At 43.3% G+C, this 17,748-nt stretch overlaps 1 protein-coding gene across 1 annotated transcript in view; it reads left to right on the forward strand.

Annotated features, from left to right (window-relative positions):
- The window catches only part of FBXL19 (F-box and leucine rich repeat protein 19), a 1,144,361-nt gene that overhangs the window by 1,026,532 nt on the left and 100,081 nt on the right, over window positions 1–17,748 (forward strand). Inside the window, exon 8 of the mRNA XM_044086223.1 lies at window positions 7,323–7,541. Within this exon, the coding sequence (XP_043942158.1) occupies window positions 7,323–7,541 (219 nt within the window). The remainder of the gene's footprint in view (window positions 1–7,322; window positions 7,542–17,748) is intronic.

Consider the following 17,748-nt stretch of genomic DNA (forward strand, 5'->3'; position numbering starts at 1 on the left):
AGAGGCTGCTACTTTGGAGTTCAGTGCACACCTTTACAAAGCACCGTCATCTACCATTCTACTCTAAATCCTGGGCAGGCTTTGCCACTGCAGTTCTGCAGGGCCCCATAGCTCCTAATGCTGTTTTGCTCCAGCCTCCCAACCTTAGCTTTGGGACTCTACCCAAATGTAATGACTGCAGTAGTGAAACACGAAGAACATAGTACAGTTGTGTACACTTACCATAAATGTAGATGATGTCCTTCAAGAATGCAACTGCAGTCATAACATGTGGGTTGTCCTGCCTCAGGCATCCCTCGGTCGGCCAGATTCCAAAGTCTGGGTCCGACGTCGGCTGAAGTCGCATTTCTCTCCGACGTCAGAACGGCTGGGGTACATAAGCATCAGCCGACGCCATTTTCTTCAGTCTTTCTTGCCACGCGGTACCCGAAGCAGAAGCGGTTCGCAAGTGCCGGTCGGTCAGCTCCTGTATTCTACGATACCGAAGTCATCAAAAAAGCTAAGTACCCCGTTGGGGACCTTTTCTTGCCTCAGCCGATGTCAGAAATTACTGAAAAAGTTAACAATTGTCTTTTTTGTGGTAAACAAATACCTCATAAGGATTTCCACTCTTACTGCCTCCCTTGCCTGGGCCCAGACCACGACGTCTCAGCCTGTGTAGCCTGTGTTCGCTTCAACAAGCGCACTCTCAGGCGCCGGGCGGAGTTCGCTGAAGATTTTTTCGGCGATAATTTTGCTTACACCTTGCCGTCGGATCTTCCGACATCGCAAACTCCCAAAAAGCGAAAAGACTGGGACCGACTTCCTCGGCCCGCGTCTACCACCGACTCCACGCCAAAACCTAGCACGAGTGCTCCGGTTCCCTCTGAGATGGTCTCTCCACCGCTCCGAACCGAAGACACCACATTGCCTTCGACTCCGCTTCCAGACATTACTCCGCCAGTTATTGACTTTCCTCCGGATACCGAAACCGAGGAAATGCCCGAGACCATTGCTGTAGACAAGGTCACTCCTGCACGTGGAGCTGCCAGGCCTCCTATGGCCATGTCTATTAAGGCCTACACTAGGGCTAAGGCAGCCAGCAAAACAAAGCGTATTACTTCCAAATCCGTACCTCAGCCGACTCCGGAGACACAAATTATGTCCATGGCTGCTGATTTAATTTCCATGATTAGAGGTTCACAGGCCCATCCTGAGATAGCATCCCAGCCTCCTCCTGATAAAAGGCCCCGGGTTGAGCCTTCTGACCCTACTCCTTCAGATGAAGCCTCTGAGGGCTCTGTCCACTCTGATAGCCAGGAAGAGCTCTTCCAGACCTGAGGACTCGGATGCAGAAGATTCCATACCTTCGGCCTCCCCTCCTGAGGATATTTCTTTTGGGGAAGTTCTACACACCATGAGGGAACATTTCAAGTGGCAGGGTCAGGAATATTCTGATTCTAGGAAACGCCTTAGGACTTTCCTTAAGAAACCTCAGCACAGGCCCTTAGCTATTCCTCCTGTACTTGATGTTCTGGATGATTTGTATTCTGACTCTAGTGCTACCCCTGATTCTCTTCCTCCTGCTCCAGCCAAGCCAGACAGGTATTACAGGGTCCCAGAAACTCATTCCCATTTATTCAGGGCCCATACTGCTGATTTGGAAACTATTTCACAGGGACCTAAAGGAGTTTCAGCCTCCACCTCTAAAAATCATTTGCCCTCCAACAGGGAAGCAAGGTCATTAGAGATGGGGTAAAAAGGTTTACACATCCACTACCTTATCTATGAGAGCTTTAAATTGCCTTTTTCATATGTTCCAATATCAGGATTATCTCTTAGAAGATTTACAAAAAACTTTAGCTTCTCCTGATCCTTTAGACAGGAAGACCTTGCAGGAAGCTGTACATAACACTCAGCAAGTAAGCAATCACTTCCTGCAGTGTGGATATGATGCACTGGAAGCTTCATGTAGGGCAGCTATGACAGGGGCAGTGATGCGTAGACATGCTTGGTTAAAAGATCAACCCTCTACCAGATCATGTAAAAGCAAAACTTCTGGATGCACCTTTGGAAAAGAACAAGCTTTTTGGTGCAAATGCTAAGGATGTGTTAAAGACCATCGAAGAGAAAGCAAAATCAGTTCAGACCGTGAAAGATTTCCTCCAGGTTCAACCCCCCCAGATTCAGTAGGAATTGGCATTCAAAAAACTGGTCCTTTCCTAATCCAGAAAAGTTTCAAAGAGGTAAGAACAGACGTGGCCGAGGAAGAGGCCAATACAGAGGCCCTTACAGGGGACGACAATGGCAGCCAGGAAACCAAAGAAGTGACGCAGGGGTTTCTCCTGCCCAACAACCACAAACTCAATGACTTTCCTCTACTACCGCCTACCAGGGAACAACGAAAAGCTCCCTTGGGCGGAAAATTATCTCTGTTTGCAGAAAACTGGCACAGACTGACAAAGGACAAATGGATTTTGGACATTATAGACCGAGGGTACAGGTTTTATTTTCATGCCTTACCAAGAAAACAAGGCATGCCAAACCTACCACAACATCAAAGGGCAGAGGCTATCAAGCAAATCACTCTGCTGACTCGAATGAAAGCAATAGAAAGAGTTCCACAACAAGAACAAGAACAGGGGTTTTACTCAAGACTGTTCCTTGTTCCAAGAAAAGAATCTCAATGGAGACCAATACTGGACTTGTCCACATTAAACACCTTTCTCATAGTACCAAAGTTCAAAATGCTGACTCTACAGCAACTCCTTCCCATGTTGGGCAAGGAGTCGTGGCTGGTTACTCTGGACCTCAAGGAGGCATACCTGCATGTCCCTATCAGACACAGCTGCAGAAGATACCTCAGATTTCTTGCAGGGCCAGAGCATTATCAATTCTCAGCATTGCCATTTGGCTTATCTACTGCGCCCAGAGTATTTACAAAATGCCTGGCTTCAGTAATTGCTCATTGCAGGCTCCAGGGTATACAAATTTACCCGTACCTGGACGACTGCCTTATACAAGCGGACGACAAATTGATGTTGACAAAAAACCTGGATTATGTCATACGATTACTTCAAGCTCTGGGATACACAGTCAACTTCCAAAAGTCAAGACTGCAGCCATCCCAGCAAATAATCTTCTTAGGAGCCAAACTAGACACAGCCTCTCAGATGGCTTACCTGACAGAAGACAAGCAAGAGAAGTTAACTCATTACTTCAAAGGTTTAGCAAAACTCACCCAGATGACTGCAAGGAGATTCCTACAGGCCCTGGGTTACATGGCATCCTGCATTCTACTGGTTCCATTAGCAAAACTACAGGAGAAAGCTTCAATGGTACCTAAAAAGCATTTGGTCTCAACACAGCAACAACTTGGAGACCATCATACCACTCATTCCATGCCTACAAAAAGAATTCCTATGGTGGGCCTCGGTGAGCCAGGAAAACACAGGTATGTCATTCAAAAAACCACAAACGAGTAGCAGAACAAGGATCCCAAAAACGAAGAGTCAAGCGTTTGACCTGAACGCAGTTTATTTAAACAATAGAACATCGTTTTCACCACACACACAAGTCATGGGTCATGTAACCCTTTTACCTGCTTTTTAATGTATATTTTTGCAGAGTATATGGTTGGATTGGCTATTGTGGTGCTTATTTTGTGCAAAAACTATTAAAAACCACTTAATATTATGATGCCAATATTATATATATCACATATGGGGGCCATTGTTTAGTGTTTACTTTAATATCCATCTACTTCTCCTGCAGGGTGTTATTTTTATTTTTATGTTGTTGGATGAGCTTACAAAACAGAATAAAACCTATCCTTTACACTAGTAAGCTTGCTCTGTAATAGATAGATTCCTTTATATACCTTTAATATGTGAATTCTTGCTTTTATTGTATACTGTTCTTGTATGGGTATCTTTTATGTTTGTTACCCCTATTTCTTTTTATATACTTATACTGTTTTTATGCAGAGCACAAGTAGCTTGCTGGTGAATGCTGTATTTTACTTTTTAAACTGCTCTTGAAAGGCACTTGTATAAAGTTGTTTACTGTGGCCGTGCCTAATTAAGAATAAGGGGTTGCACCCTTTTTAATTGCTGACTAATTGCATTTGTTTTTAATTTAACTAGCTTCGTATTTAAGGAGTGTTTTATTTGCTGTCTGCTACCTCTGAAGAAGCCACCTAGTGTGTGTGGCGAAAACGCTGTTCTATTGTTTAAATTAAATAAATTGCGTTCAGGTCAAACGCTTGTCTCTTCGTTTTTGGGATCCTTGTTCTGCTATTCAAAAAACCACAGATAACACAGACCATGACTACGGACGCCTCAGACCTTGGATGGGGGGCGCACATGGAAGGCAGGTGTATACAAGGACAGTGGTCTCCAAAGGAAACACATCTGCATATAAACCAAAAGGAAATGCTGGCAGTAATGCATGCCATCGAGGTTTTTCAACACAAACTCCAGCAAGGCCATTTAATGATACGGACAGACAACACCACTGTGATGTGGTACATAAACAAGCAGGGGGGCACCCACTCTTACCCCCTTTGCAGACTGACAATGCAGCTTTGGGAGAAATCACTGAGTCTAAACATCCAGTTACAATCCCAGTTTGTTCCAGGAAAAGACAATGTGTTGGCGGACAGCCTAAGCAGGAATTTCACAGATCCACACGAGTGGAGGTTACATCCGAAGGCTTTCAGACATCTCACTTTGACATGGGGCAAGCCAGAAGTGGACCTATTTGCCTCTCACCTCAACCATCTTCTACCAAAATTTTGCACAAGGACATACCATCCAAAGGCTTGGAAAATAGATGCCCTTTCATTCAACTGGAACTCCCTAGCAATCTATGCATTCCCACCTCTGCCACTGATGACCTCAGTATTACTAAAGATCAAAGCAGAGAAGCCCAAGGGAATCTTAATAGCTCCGGATTGGCCAAGACAACACTGGTACCCACTACTACGGAGCATATGTCACACCAGGAGGTGGGCCCTCCCTCAGTGGCCCTTACTTTTGACTCAACACAATTTCGAAACACTGCATCCAAACCTTCAGACTCTGCAGCTAACAGCCTGGGAGATCCCATAAATAACTTCAGCTTATCTTTCTCCAAGGAAGTTCAGCGGATACGAACAGAGGCTCGAAGACCGTCCACCAGAAAGGTTTACTTAGCAAAGTGGAAAAGATTCAGCAATTGGAATGCCAGCAAGGGGCATGATGCATCATTACTGAACATCCCACTTATCTTGGAATATTTGGCAGATATGTTACAGAGCGGACTCTCATATTCTTCAGTAAAGATACATGCATCTGCTATTTCAGCTAGATACAACACTGATCCTCCTGTTTTTTCTCACCCCTTACTAAGACGATTCCTCAGGGGAATCAAGAACATTAAGCCACCAAGAAAGGCCCAGTGCCAGCCTGGGACCTCAATTTTGTCTTAGAAAAACTGACTCTACCTCCTTTCGAGCCAGCAGCTTCAGTTGACTTGCAATTTCTCTCATGGAAGACAGCTTTCCTGTTGGCAATTACCTCAGCAAAAAGGGTTTCGGAGCTACAGGCCCTAATGGCAATACCACCCTTTATTATTTTCCACAGAGACAGGGTTTCATTAAGGACCAACCCTACTTTTATGCCAAAGGTGGTATCTAGGGTTTCGCTAAATCAAGCCATTCATCTGCCTGCTTTCTTCCCCAATCCTGAGAATAAGGGGGAAAGACTTTTGCATACCTTGGACATTCATAGACAACTTCGATACTACCTGGACAGAACCAAGACCAGTAGGAAGTCTGAACAGCTTTTTGTAGCTTACGCCCCTGCAGTCCAAGGAAAAGCAATTTCAAAACAGACTATTTCTAAATGGATTGGACATTACATCAGATTCTGTTATTCCTTTCATGGAAAGACTGTTCCAGCCTATGTCAGACCACATTCCACCAGAGCTACAGCCACCTCTACAGCCTTTTTAAGAGGGGTGCCTACCAAAGACATTCTAGAAGCTGCTACATGGAGCTCCGTGCATACATTCTCCAAACACTACAGTCTTCCTCTATATTCCAGATCCAGAGCAGGCTTTGCTTCGGCAGTCCTGCAGGGTTTGATTGCCATACCATCTCTTTCCTAGAGCATTCCTCCTACCCCAGCTAAGCTATGGTATTCTACCCACATGTTATGACTGCAGTTGCATTCTTGAAGGACATAGTACAGTTTTGTACCTACCATAAATGTAGATGTCCGATAGACATGCAACTGCAGTCGGGTTTTCCCTCCCTCCATACCCCTCTATGCCTAGGGTCCACTCCTATCCCTCTTACTCTTAGCTGGGGATATCTGTTATGGTGTATTTGTTTTTATTGCTCATGCATTTGTTTGGAATCCTGTTTTTGTCTTACAATTTGATTACAGCCTTCCTTGGAGGGCACCTGGCATCTGGGGCAAGAAACACTGAAGAAAATGGCATCGGCTGATGCTTATGTACTCCAGCCGCTCTGACATCGGAGAGAAATGCGACATCAGCCGACGTCGGACCCAGACTTTGGAATCCGGCCGACCGAGGGCTGCCTGAGGCAGGACAACCCACATGTTATGACTGCAGTTGCATGTCTATCGGACATCTACATTTATGGTAGGTACAAAACTGTACTTTTGAGTGTATTCACTGTTGCAGTCCAGGTTACCCACCCACCATCCCCCTTTTCTTCTGATGGAACCTATCTTTCCTTCACTGATTTATACAACCTATATGGTGTATTTGCTTGTAGATGAAGGTAAAATTTATATTGGTGCATGTAATTATACATGTATAGATGTTGGCAACCCTTTTAGGGGTTACCTGACATCTGGGGCAAGAAAAACTAAAGAAAATGGCATTGGCTGCTTCTTTTATACCCCTGATGGCCCAACGTCAGGGAAAGGGCGACAGCATCCGATGCAGGACCCAGGACTTTGGAATTCAGGCCAACTTAGGGCAACTTGCCAGCAGGATTACCCAAATATAATGACTGCAACAGTGAATACACTCTAACATCTACATTTATGGTAAGTGTACACAACTGTACTTTCACAGTATAAGCGTACTATTCTCTCAAATGCGAGAGTATGCACAGTTGCAGAAAACATAAGTAAGAAAATATTCATAGGCATAGGAAGAACTGCTAGAAGAATGTCAACAGTAAGTCAGTAATAGCTGATGAAGTTTGAGCGCCATATTTGTACTGCTGAATTTAGTCTTTTCTACCATTTTGTAGATGTTTTCGGAGATGCTTGGAGCAGGTGCCCTAAACCTTAATGAACTATTTCTCTCTCTCTCTCTGACAGGTCAGAATGAATGTCGGGGGCGGCTACAGAATATCACAGAATTCCGACTGACAGGTCTAGATGTCATGGATGGATCCTTGCGGCTAATGGCACGTAATATGCCACATCTGACCAAACTGGATCTCAGCCACTGCAATCATGTGAGTGACCAGTCCATCAACCTGTTGACCGCTGCTAACTTCCCAGTCCGGGAAACACTCACTGAAATTTGCCTATCGGGTGAGTAGTTTGGGTTTTAGAAGTGCCATATGGCAAAACATGTCAGTCAGATGAGTGCATTTCTAGAATTTAGCAATGACTGATAGAGTCCTTAAACTTCTGTCTAGGTGGTGAGGTATATAGCTATCTGCATATTTTAGGCAACTCTTTGGACAACATAGAATGACACAATCTTATTTGGGATGTACACCTCATTAGATGTCTGTCTTAGGACAGTTATTCATAGAAGGCGTCATTTCAGTCATCCACCAGTGCCACATGCTGACTTCAGATCCTCTTTACAGCATTGAAGCTATCTTATCCTCTGTAGTTCCATCAAAGAACAGGGCTCCTTTTATCATTATGTTGAAACATTTATTTTTTCTGCAGCTAACTCTTCTCTCTACATACTGTCAGCAAGTGTTACAGAAGCATTATATTCTGGTCTGTAACATGCACACCAAGGTACTGTTTCTGTGTAGGTTCAGACCATGACATTAAATGCCATTTCAGTGAAATTCAGTCTTGCAACTCTTAGCTGCATTTCTGAAGGCAAACCTTTAGAAATGTTAAAAAGCTTCCTTCTGTGGTTCATCATTTATCCGTTTGAGCTCTTCAGGTTAAGACTAGAGTTTGGAAGAAATATTAAAAAAAAAAAAACGAGATAAAAACAGAAGGTCCTATCCTTGTTGGAGAAGCCAAGAGCCCCAGATATTCCTACCACAGCCCTGCAAAGTGATTAGACCATTCATGGCACAGTATAGTTCTTTTGTCACCATGCTATGTCCTTGTGCTGTTGCACCCAGGTTTTTAATTAGGTTGACGAATAAGCCTGGAATGTCAGCATGGTTGATTTAGGCCTTTTGATGTCAGCCAAACCCTGTCTGTCATATCCATGCACTGCAGCTTTGCAGCTTACACATGGAATGGTTGTGCTGCCTTCAGTTCCAGGGTGTTTCTCATAGAAGTGACATCAGTTCCACAGATTATCTTGCTGTGTCAGTGGTCCCCAGGGTAGTGTTTCCTGCCCCTCTCGTTTTCAGGTTTTGAGGATTGCTCAATGGTGGATGCTTGCCCTAAATGTGCATTGGGTTGTGTTCTTATACTCTGAAGGTGTCCTAGAGGCCTCGTGGTCACTGATGTTGCTGGTGTCGATTGACCTACCTTGGCAACATAACTGTTGCAAGTCAAGTATGTAAGAGGTGCTTGTCCTGGTGATGGTCTTCATCTTCCTTGTGCTCTTCTTGGAAGCACAGTAGAAAAAGAGGCAGAAAAACCTCAAGCATTCAAATATGTTTCTGTGAGGCTGTAAAGAAGCTCTACTATGTTTATCTCTTCTCCCCCCCCCCCCCAATTTGGAGAAAGAGCATCCACTGATGCTAAGTAGTTACCATATTCCTTTGCTTAAGAGTGACCGGGTGAGGTGGATAGAAACATACAAAACTCAAACCGACGAAGTCTTCTCACTTTAATAATACAACATAGTGCTTTTGTCTCATGGAATCTGCGGTGGTGGTGCTGCGGTAGCGTTGTCGCCTCACAGTAAAACACTGTCCAGTTCGGTTCTCAGTTAGGGCGTCTTCTGCGTGGAGGCATGTGTGAATGGGCGTACCTTCGTTGAAGGTTGTGCGTCAGGGCTGGCAACTCGACATGTAAAAATCAACTACCAAGCATTAACGGACCAGAGTTCCGCTGTGACGACCCCTAACCGGGAAAAGCCAAAAGATGCAAGTACTTTCGTCTCATGAATGTGGGGACTTCATCAGTGCCTTTTTTTTTGTTAGTGGACCTTGGTTGTGAGGTGGATAGAACTTCCATTTTCCTAGAATTCACCCCTGATATTCCATCTTTTTTTTCTCTACTTTATACATGTTACTTTTGCTTTTAAATAATAATTTATTTGTTTCCCTCTCTCCAAATTAAAAAAATGCATGTTTTACCTGCTTGCATGCCTGCTAGTCTCTCTTGTCCTTTCCTTTTTTTTTTTTTTGCTTTTCTTAATTCAGTAAAGATACTGTTAATCACATGACCTAGACAGTCATAGATTTGTATAAATGAAAAAAAAAACATTGACATTTTCAGTTTCAACCTTACACATCACATTTAAAATCATCTATACAGTTTGTCAAATGTTGCATCAACCAATCAATTCTTGTATTCCCTTGAACGTCATTTCTCATCCAAAGCATTATTCTGCATGTTTTCCTATAATTCCCATTCGTTGTGTAATTTGCTCCTACCCTTTTCTAAAGGTCCCAGTTATATTTACTGCTTCTAGTACAGTTGGTTTAGACTTTGATTTCCATTTTGAAGTAATTGCATTTTGGCAGCCACCAGAATTAAACTCTGCAAGGCCTTGCTATGTAGGCAATTCCAATGCTGTATCACAGGTTAAAAAAAAATGTTTCCTTAGTTACACCAGTTTGCTCACCCAGTAGTTTTGACAAGAGTAGTCTGCAGGGAAATTTTTAAAGTCTGCCAACTCATTACTCTCCCAAAAAATGTTCCCAATTGCCTCTTTCTTCCTCATCACACATCCAGCATTTACAGTCTACCTGAGGAAAAATTCTTTGTAGTCTGCTGGGGGTATAAAATGCGTATGCAAACACTTCAAAGCAAAGATCTTAAATCTTCTAGAGTTTGTTGCATATTTGGTTAGCATGTAGCTCTACACACACACACCCATTTGTTTATTTGTAAATTGCTTATCCAGTCTGCCTTCCCAGTCCTTTCTAACCTACTCTAATTGATTCCTATAGTCATGCATTTTATAAGCCTTACTAAGTATCCCTTTTTAACAGCAGCTTCTGTTCTAAATTATACTAAAAACTCTTACTAGTGCTGGTCTTTCACTTTAGGGACCCCCCATTCCTTTCTCTTTGCCTATACTCTTATCATTCCTTGATAAGGAAGGCAGTCTCTAGCCTGCAATCTAAATTAAATTTTGCCCTCTACCCATTCTGTTATCTCTACCTCTCTAATTATTTGAGTCCAGTACCTTGGTTCCTTTGCCAGTTTTCTCCAGTACATTCCAGCCCATCTTGCCTATTCTCTTTACCCCAAATTGCAGTCATCTCTGTCGAACGGATCTCCTTTCTCCATTCCCACATTGGTTTAGTTCTTAGAATACTTTCTGCTGCTTTATGAATAGAATTTGTATGGTCATTGTTCTCTCCCCCATTTCATCATCATCATCCTTTTCCACTTTGAATGATAGCTTTTTACATGGGCTTACATATAGGAGCATTAACTGTGTAGCTGTGAAACACTCCATTTAAATCAGATAATCCTAAATCACCTTGTTCTATTGGAAGGATCAACTTTGTCATGTCCCCATAAATATGGGAATGGCTGAGCCATTTTGTGTGTGGGTATATAATTTACAGCAGTTGTCTGTTTTATCTTCATTAATTTTATATCTCGAAAGGACTTGAAACTGTCCTTTACAGATATTATTTTGCACCTGATAAAACCAGAAAAATAAAGCCAACTGTTCTTTATTACCATACCAATTATATCCTTGAATTTGAGTCACTTATTTCTTCGCCAGTTATTCTAAATTAATGCAAATAGGGGCAAGATGGCATTTTTTTTCCTTCAAGTTACTGCTACGAATTCCATTTATTTAGATTGTATTTACGTTGTATTTACGTTCCCATTTTGTGCTTTTCTCAATTTCACTCACCCAGTCCATATTATTTACTGCCTTTAGCTGTAGGATCTAGTCTTATTTTCTATTTCCTTTTGCTTTAAGCAGCAGTAGACTAGCTTTTGCTTTGCTGTATCAAAGTTCTTCTGATTCCCACTTGCAGCTTCACTCCTTGCTCAAATTCTGTTTGCTCGTTGAATGATTTAGTACAACTTAGAATGTTCATTTGTGTTTAATTTTGGGCAGGACCAGAATGCATTCCCAAATACCCCTTTCACTTTTATTACATCTACAGCAGTGTTCATATACTTAGAAAAACAATTTTGGAGTATGCTTTTGGCATAAAAATACTCTTAGATATACCCAAGTGAAGATTTTCAATCTTCTGGATTTTGTAGCACATTTTGTCACCATGTGTATTTCAGTCAAGTTATCCTAAGTTAACGCCATACCTTTTTTTTTTTTTTTTCTTTTTCCAGCTTTTTTTTTTTTTCAGGAAATCTATTATAGTTATCTTGTACTAGCTTGTATGCAATGCTTATTAATTTCTTTATTCTCATAGTTTTGCTTTAGATTCTGTGAGGTTTGGTTAGTTTTGAGGTACCTGTTGCCCCCCCCTTTTTTCCCATTTTATTTAACTGTGCTAAATACTTGATAAGGTAAGTAATCTTTTAAATGAAAGTCAGATTGTCCCTTTCCTTGATTCAACTTTAACTTGCCTCCCCATTTTATTTGTTTCCAAAACATAGATTCTTTGATTGCCTTTGTTTCACATTATTCATGCTCATCCCTGTTCTGCATTACATCTATTCCTGTTTCTTCTTTCGGCTTTTCCCGGTTAGGGGTCGCCACAGCGGAACTCCGGTCCACTAATGATTGGCAGTAGATTTTTACAGTGCCGAGGTGCCAGCCCGATGCCCAACCTTCAACGAAGGCATGCCCATTCACGCATGGCTTTAGAATGCCATTTGACCGCGGGGAGGACATGCAGACTCCACAGAGAAGGCGCTCCAGCCGAGAATCGAACTGGAGAACCTCTTGCTGTGAGGCGATGTGTAATTTTTCCCATGGTCTTAGTTTTGTTTCATTTAACATTTTCTTATTTGTCTAAACACGTAATTTAAGGTAAGCATATTTTGATCCTCCTCACTGTGGGCTCAGAGTTGCACTTCATGAGTAGAGGTAGACTGTGGAGATGTGAGCTTGCCAAGAAGTATGTAGTTGTCTACCTAGTTTTGATAGGTGTTGGAGAGCACACACTTGGGTTGGAGCCTAGTATTTTGTAGGTTTTACAGTGAATAGAACAAGATGTCAGGAAAATTTTTCCAGCTCTGCAGGATTATGGCCTTGATCCCTACCTCTCCATTCCCATGCTGTGTCCCTGGATGCTAGGCAGCAGGAGAAGCAAATTGAGCCAGTGGGTCAATGGAGAATAACGACTGTGATCACCACAGAGAGTTATAGGAGTCGAAAAGAGAATTTAACAAAAAACATTTTCACAGAAAACTGGCATTAAACTGTCTACACCCCTTTCCAACCTGAAGGATAAGGATTCTTCATGCCTGGTTAATAGTTGTTTAGCATAAGTAGAGATTCCAGACTTTCATGTATATTCCAAAAATTATGGATGCTGCTAAGAAACCCCCCACTTGAGAAACTTAATTGTCAGAGGAAACCTTTTATGTCTGGGTCCTTTGTCAAATGTTGATGATCTTTGTGGGTACCTGTTGCATTCATTACTCCTAGGGATGTCTGCTGGAGACTGAACCCTGGCCTCCATTATGCCTTTTCAGAGCTCTTCCTACATGGTCAGGCTGATGTCACCTTACTTCAAGACTTAATCTCATACCTGGCATATAGGCAGTATCCACCTGTGCCATCTTCAGTTGTGTATTTCATGTATGCTTGCTTCAAGATCATGCATCACATGTTGGCATCCGTCCTAACCTACAAGAAGTACTTATTTATTTTTTTATTTATTTAACATTTGTTTACCGGAAAAGTCCAACTTGGAGCAAAGCCAATTTTCAGCGGAGGCCTAGGGAGAAATGCCCCAGATGCATGTCTTTGTAACTTGGGAGAAAGTCAGAGTACCTGGAGAAAACCCTCACGAATACGGGCAGGACATGCAGGCTCCGCACAGAAGGCACTCCAGCCAAGAATCAAACCGGAGAACCTCTTGCTGTGAGGCGGCAACTCTACCGCTGCACCACTGTGCCGTCCAGGTACTCTGGAGAACTGATTTTGCATGCTCGTGTGTGTTTATTGAATTGCTAATTGCAGTGAACTTCCATCCATAAATGGGCTGTTGTGCACATACATGTATGGGGTTTGTCTGCTTTCAGAAAAGTTAATCTCTTGCCATTAAGTGCCATATTTCCAACAAGGACTGTGATTTCTGTCTCAGACCAGAGCACACCTTGTCAAACTGCATTATTTGCCGGGGGAGGGTGCCCAAAGACCTTTGAAGGGAGGAAGCCCTCTGGGCATACTGGGCCACACAGACTCGAGTATTACTGAAAATTTTTCATCCTGTCTTCAAACTTGCAGCTGCAGGACAGCATAGATATCCAAACAAAAAAAGAAGCATGCCCACAGGGAAGAAGGAAAGAGACGCACTGGAAATTTCAAGTGTACCAGATGTCTTCATCCTTAGGGTACTGGTTCCATGGTGGTAGTCAGTATCAGATCCTGGCATGGATATCTACAACAGCTGAGACCTCTGGCATCACACCTTTGGAGTCTGTCTGCCTTGCAGACCCTTGTATATTCTACCAGACCAAAAACTATTCCTTGCTTTCCTCTTTGGGCACATGCTCCGTGACAGCTGTCCCCAAGTGCAGCTACATTATCAAACAAGGAGAGAACTATATTTTTACAATTATAGTTGAAGATTTCTGCACTTTGAAAGTAGAATGCAGGGATATTACCCCCTAAGATTCCAAAGTTTCCAGCAGCTGCCAACCTTCTCAATTCTCTGGCATCTATTCCCAATGAACCCCTTTTACCTAGGCAGCTGTCTCCGGCAAGTCTGTTCCCCATAGACCCAGCCAGACTCTTATTTCTAGGATTGGGGCAAAGTTTGCACAGGATTTCCTTGAGTTTGTCTGTACCCTGCACACAGACTCAAGTAAGTCCACTTCCAAAGAGAAAAGGAAATGTGAAGTCTCCCCGGTGAGGGACTCTGGATTTGGATATGAAGAGGACTGGACTATTTGTTGCAGTTTTCCATTTCTCTGGGGTTTGATAGTGAGGGTATACAGGCCTCTTAATGTCTGCTTAGAGCGTTTGTCTGATGGAGACTCTTATAAACATGAGCATTAAAAGAGCAGTCTCTGGTGGCCACGGGCTCCTAGAAGAGATGCTGGGACCTTCTGTGTTTAAGAAGCAAAAAGCCAGTGGCCATCCTTGCCATTCAGAAAGTCTCTTGCATGATGTTCTTCGTGTTTCACTGCTGCAGTCATCACATTTGGGTTATCCCTGCCAGGGTAGCCGTCAGCCAGCCTGAATACCAGAGACTTAGTATTTCTGCGTCTGTTGCTATCGCTTGAGGACTGACAGGTCGTCAGTGGTATAAAGGAAGGCGTCTGACACCATTACATCAGTCGTCCTTGCCATGCCCGAAGCAGAAGCAGTTTGCACGAGTGCCGGTCGGCCGCTACCTGAGTTTTGTTTCCAAGTTGAAGTCTTCGAAAGCTAAGTACCCCATTGGGGATCCTTTTTTCTTGCACTAACCGATGTCAGAAAAAGTTTATAATTGACTCGCCTGTGGAAAGCAAATACCACACTGGGACTTCCACTCTTACTGCGTCACTTGTCTAGGCCCAGACCACGACGTCCCTCGTGTCGCTTCTGTGCTTTAACGCCAGAATTATTCGTCGTCTGGCCCTTATTGTAGCCAGATATTTCCGTTTGCAGTCTTCGAATTCCGATATGGCTTCCTTAAGCCATCCAACATCAGATCTTCTGAAAAACGTAAAGATAAAGACAGGACCGCACAGGACCAAACCTTCCGACGACGCTTCCATTAAGCTGGTAGTCAGTCCTCCGGAGCTCAGTGAGGCGCTTTCGCATTCCCTGATACCCGCTTCAGTTATTTTGCAGGTCGCTACTGAGACACTTTTGGAGTCCAGTATGCCATAGAACTGTTCTTCGTCCAAGCATCCTGCGGTTGTCTCTACCTTGGATGGGTCTGGAGCCGCTGTGCACGCCCCAGCTTCTGAGGAAGTCCTTTGCAACACCGAATCCTGACGTAAACCAAACCTTCTTTTACGGCTTCCATTCTTTCGAAAACAACCGAGATGTTCTTCGTGTTTCACTGTTGCAGTCATTACATTCGGGTAATCTGCTGGCAGGTTGCCCTCAGTAGGCCTGAATTCCAAAGTCTTGGGTCCTGCGTCGGTTGCTGTCTTCTCTTCCATGACGTCTGGTCGTCAGGGGTATAAAACATGCAGCCGACGCCATTTTCTTTAGTCATTCTTGTCGCGTGGTGCCCGAAGCAGAAGCATTTCACAAGTGCCGGTTGGCCAACTACTGAAATGTTCGAGTTTGAGTTTCAGAACCGAAGTCTTCACTAAAGCTAAATATCCCGTTGGGGAAACTTTTTTCTTGCTCCTTACCAATGTCCGAAAAAGTTAATAATTGTATTACTTGTGGGAAGCAAATACCTCATAAGGATTTCCATTTATACTGTCTTCCTTGCCTAAGCCCTGATCACAACGTGCCTGGCTGTCGGTTTTGTGCTAGATTTAACCAACGCACTATTAAGCATCAGTATATTTTTGCATCAAAGTATTTTGGAAACAGATTTAACTACCCAGAAGTGTCGTCTGATAGCAATCAGACTACCAGAGTACATAAAAAACGCAAAGAAAAGGACAGAGAAAGACAGTCGAGATCCAAAACCGACGACAAAGCTTCTCCTAAGCCAGTCACCAATTCCCCAGTACTCACTGAGGTGCTTTCGCAGCCCCTGATACCCACTACCTTCGAGTCGCAGGCCTCTACCGACACCCACGTGGAGTCCGGCATGCCGCAAGATACTCAAGATATTGGACCGACGGATGTGTCTCCCTCGGATGGGTCCAGAGCCACTGAGCAGGCACCGGCTTCTGAGGGTGTATTCAGACCTCATCATTTGTATATTAAACCGACGACAGCTGCAAAACCAAAGACAAAAAGCAACTTTTAAAAGTTAAAAACTGACGCATGAGCCACGTGCACAGGCCTCTATGCCTAAAAAACAGATTATCAAAATGGCTGAAGACCACATTACCTTGATCAGGAGTACCCATCCCCCTCCAGATAAGAGGCCTAGGCACGACACTGATTATGAATCTTCAGATCAGGTTTCTATTTCTTCTGATTCCTCTTCTGATCAGGAATTTATCTATACCTTCCTATGAGGATTCTGATGCAGAGGAGTCTATACCATCTGCATCTCCTCCTGAGGATTATTCATTTGGAGAAACCTTGCATACTTTGAGGGCGCATTTTCACTGGGAGAGTCGAGACTTCTCAGAATCAAAAAAGAGGCTCAGGGATTTCCTTCTCCCTCAACACAGGCCTTTAGCCATTTCCCCCTGTTTTTAGACATTGTGGATGATGTGTTTTCGGAGTCAAGCTTTACCCCTGACTCCTTACCTCCGGCTCCCAGTAAGCCTGACAGATATTACAGGGTCTCTGACTCGCATACATTTTTATTTAGAAACCCTGCTGCTGATCCTGAAACTATTTCACAGGATTCAAAGGATGTTAAGGCCTCAACAGCAAAAAATCCTACCCCTCTGACAGAGATTCAAGGGCACTGGACAGATGGGGAAAAAAGGTTTATACATCTGCAATCTTGGCAGTCAGGGCCTTAAACTGTCAATTTCATATGCTTAAGTAACAACAGCATATTATGGGATTGCTGAAACAGAAAATGATGTTTATTTCAGAATGTGCAGAAAACAAAGAATTGCAGGAATTATTGCATGCAGCTGAACAGGTTGGAAAGCATACTTTGCAATGTGGTGTTGACTCCTTAGAGGCCTCCTGCAGGGCCGCAGTTACTGGATCTGTGATTAGGAGGCATGCCTGGTTAAAGGAACAGAATTTGCCTGATCATGTTAAAGCTAAATTGCTAGATGCACATTTACAGCATGATTCTCTGTTTGGTATTAAGACAGAAGAGGTTTTAAAGAAAATGGAAGACAAAGCTAAGTCTATGCAAACTGTTAGACTTCTTACAAGTGCATCCACCTAGATTCAGTAGACACTGGCCTACAAAAAAATTGGTACTTTCCTGTGTCAGACAGAGCTGAAAGGGGCAAATCCAGACGCCCTAAGGGTTCCAGATACCAGGTGCAAGATTCGTACAGGTCAAAGCAATGGGGCACTTCTACCTCCAAATCTGGAGGAGATAAAGCGCAAACCTACAGAAAACAATCACAATGACTTCCCTCTGCCTACACCAAGCACTTATCTTTTGGCAGCACCCATAGGGGGAAAGTTAGCACTTTTTGCTCAAAATTGACAGTTGATAACCCAGGACAAGTGGGTACTAAACATAGTATCAAAGGGATACAGATTTCATTT

The sequence above is a fragment of the Protopterus annectens genome, chromosome 10.part0, assembly GCF_019279795.1.
Source record: "Protopterus annectens isolate FY-2018-M chromosome 10.part0, PAN1.0, whole genome shotgun sequence".
Classification (NCBI taxonomy): Eukaryota; Metazoa; Chordata; order Ceratodontiformes; family Protopteridae; genus Protopterus; species Protopterus annectens.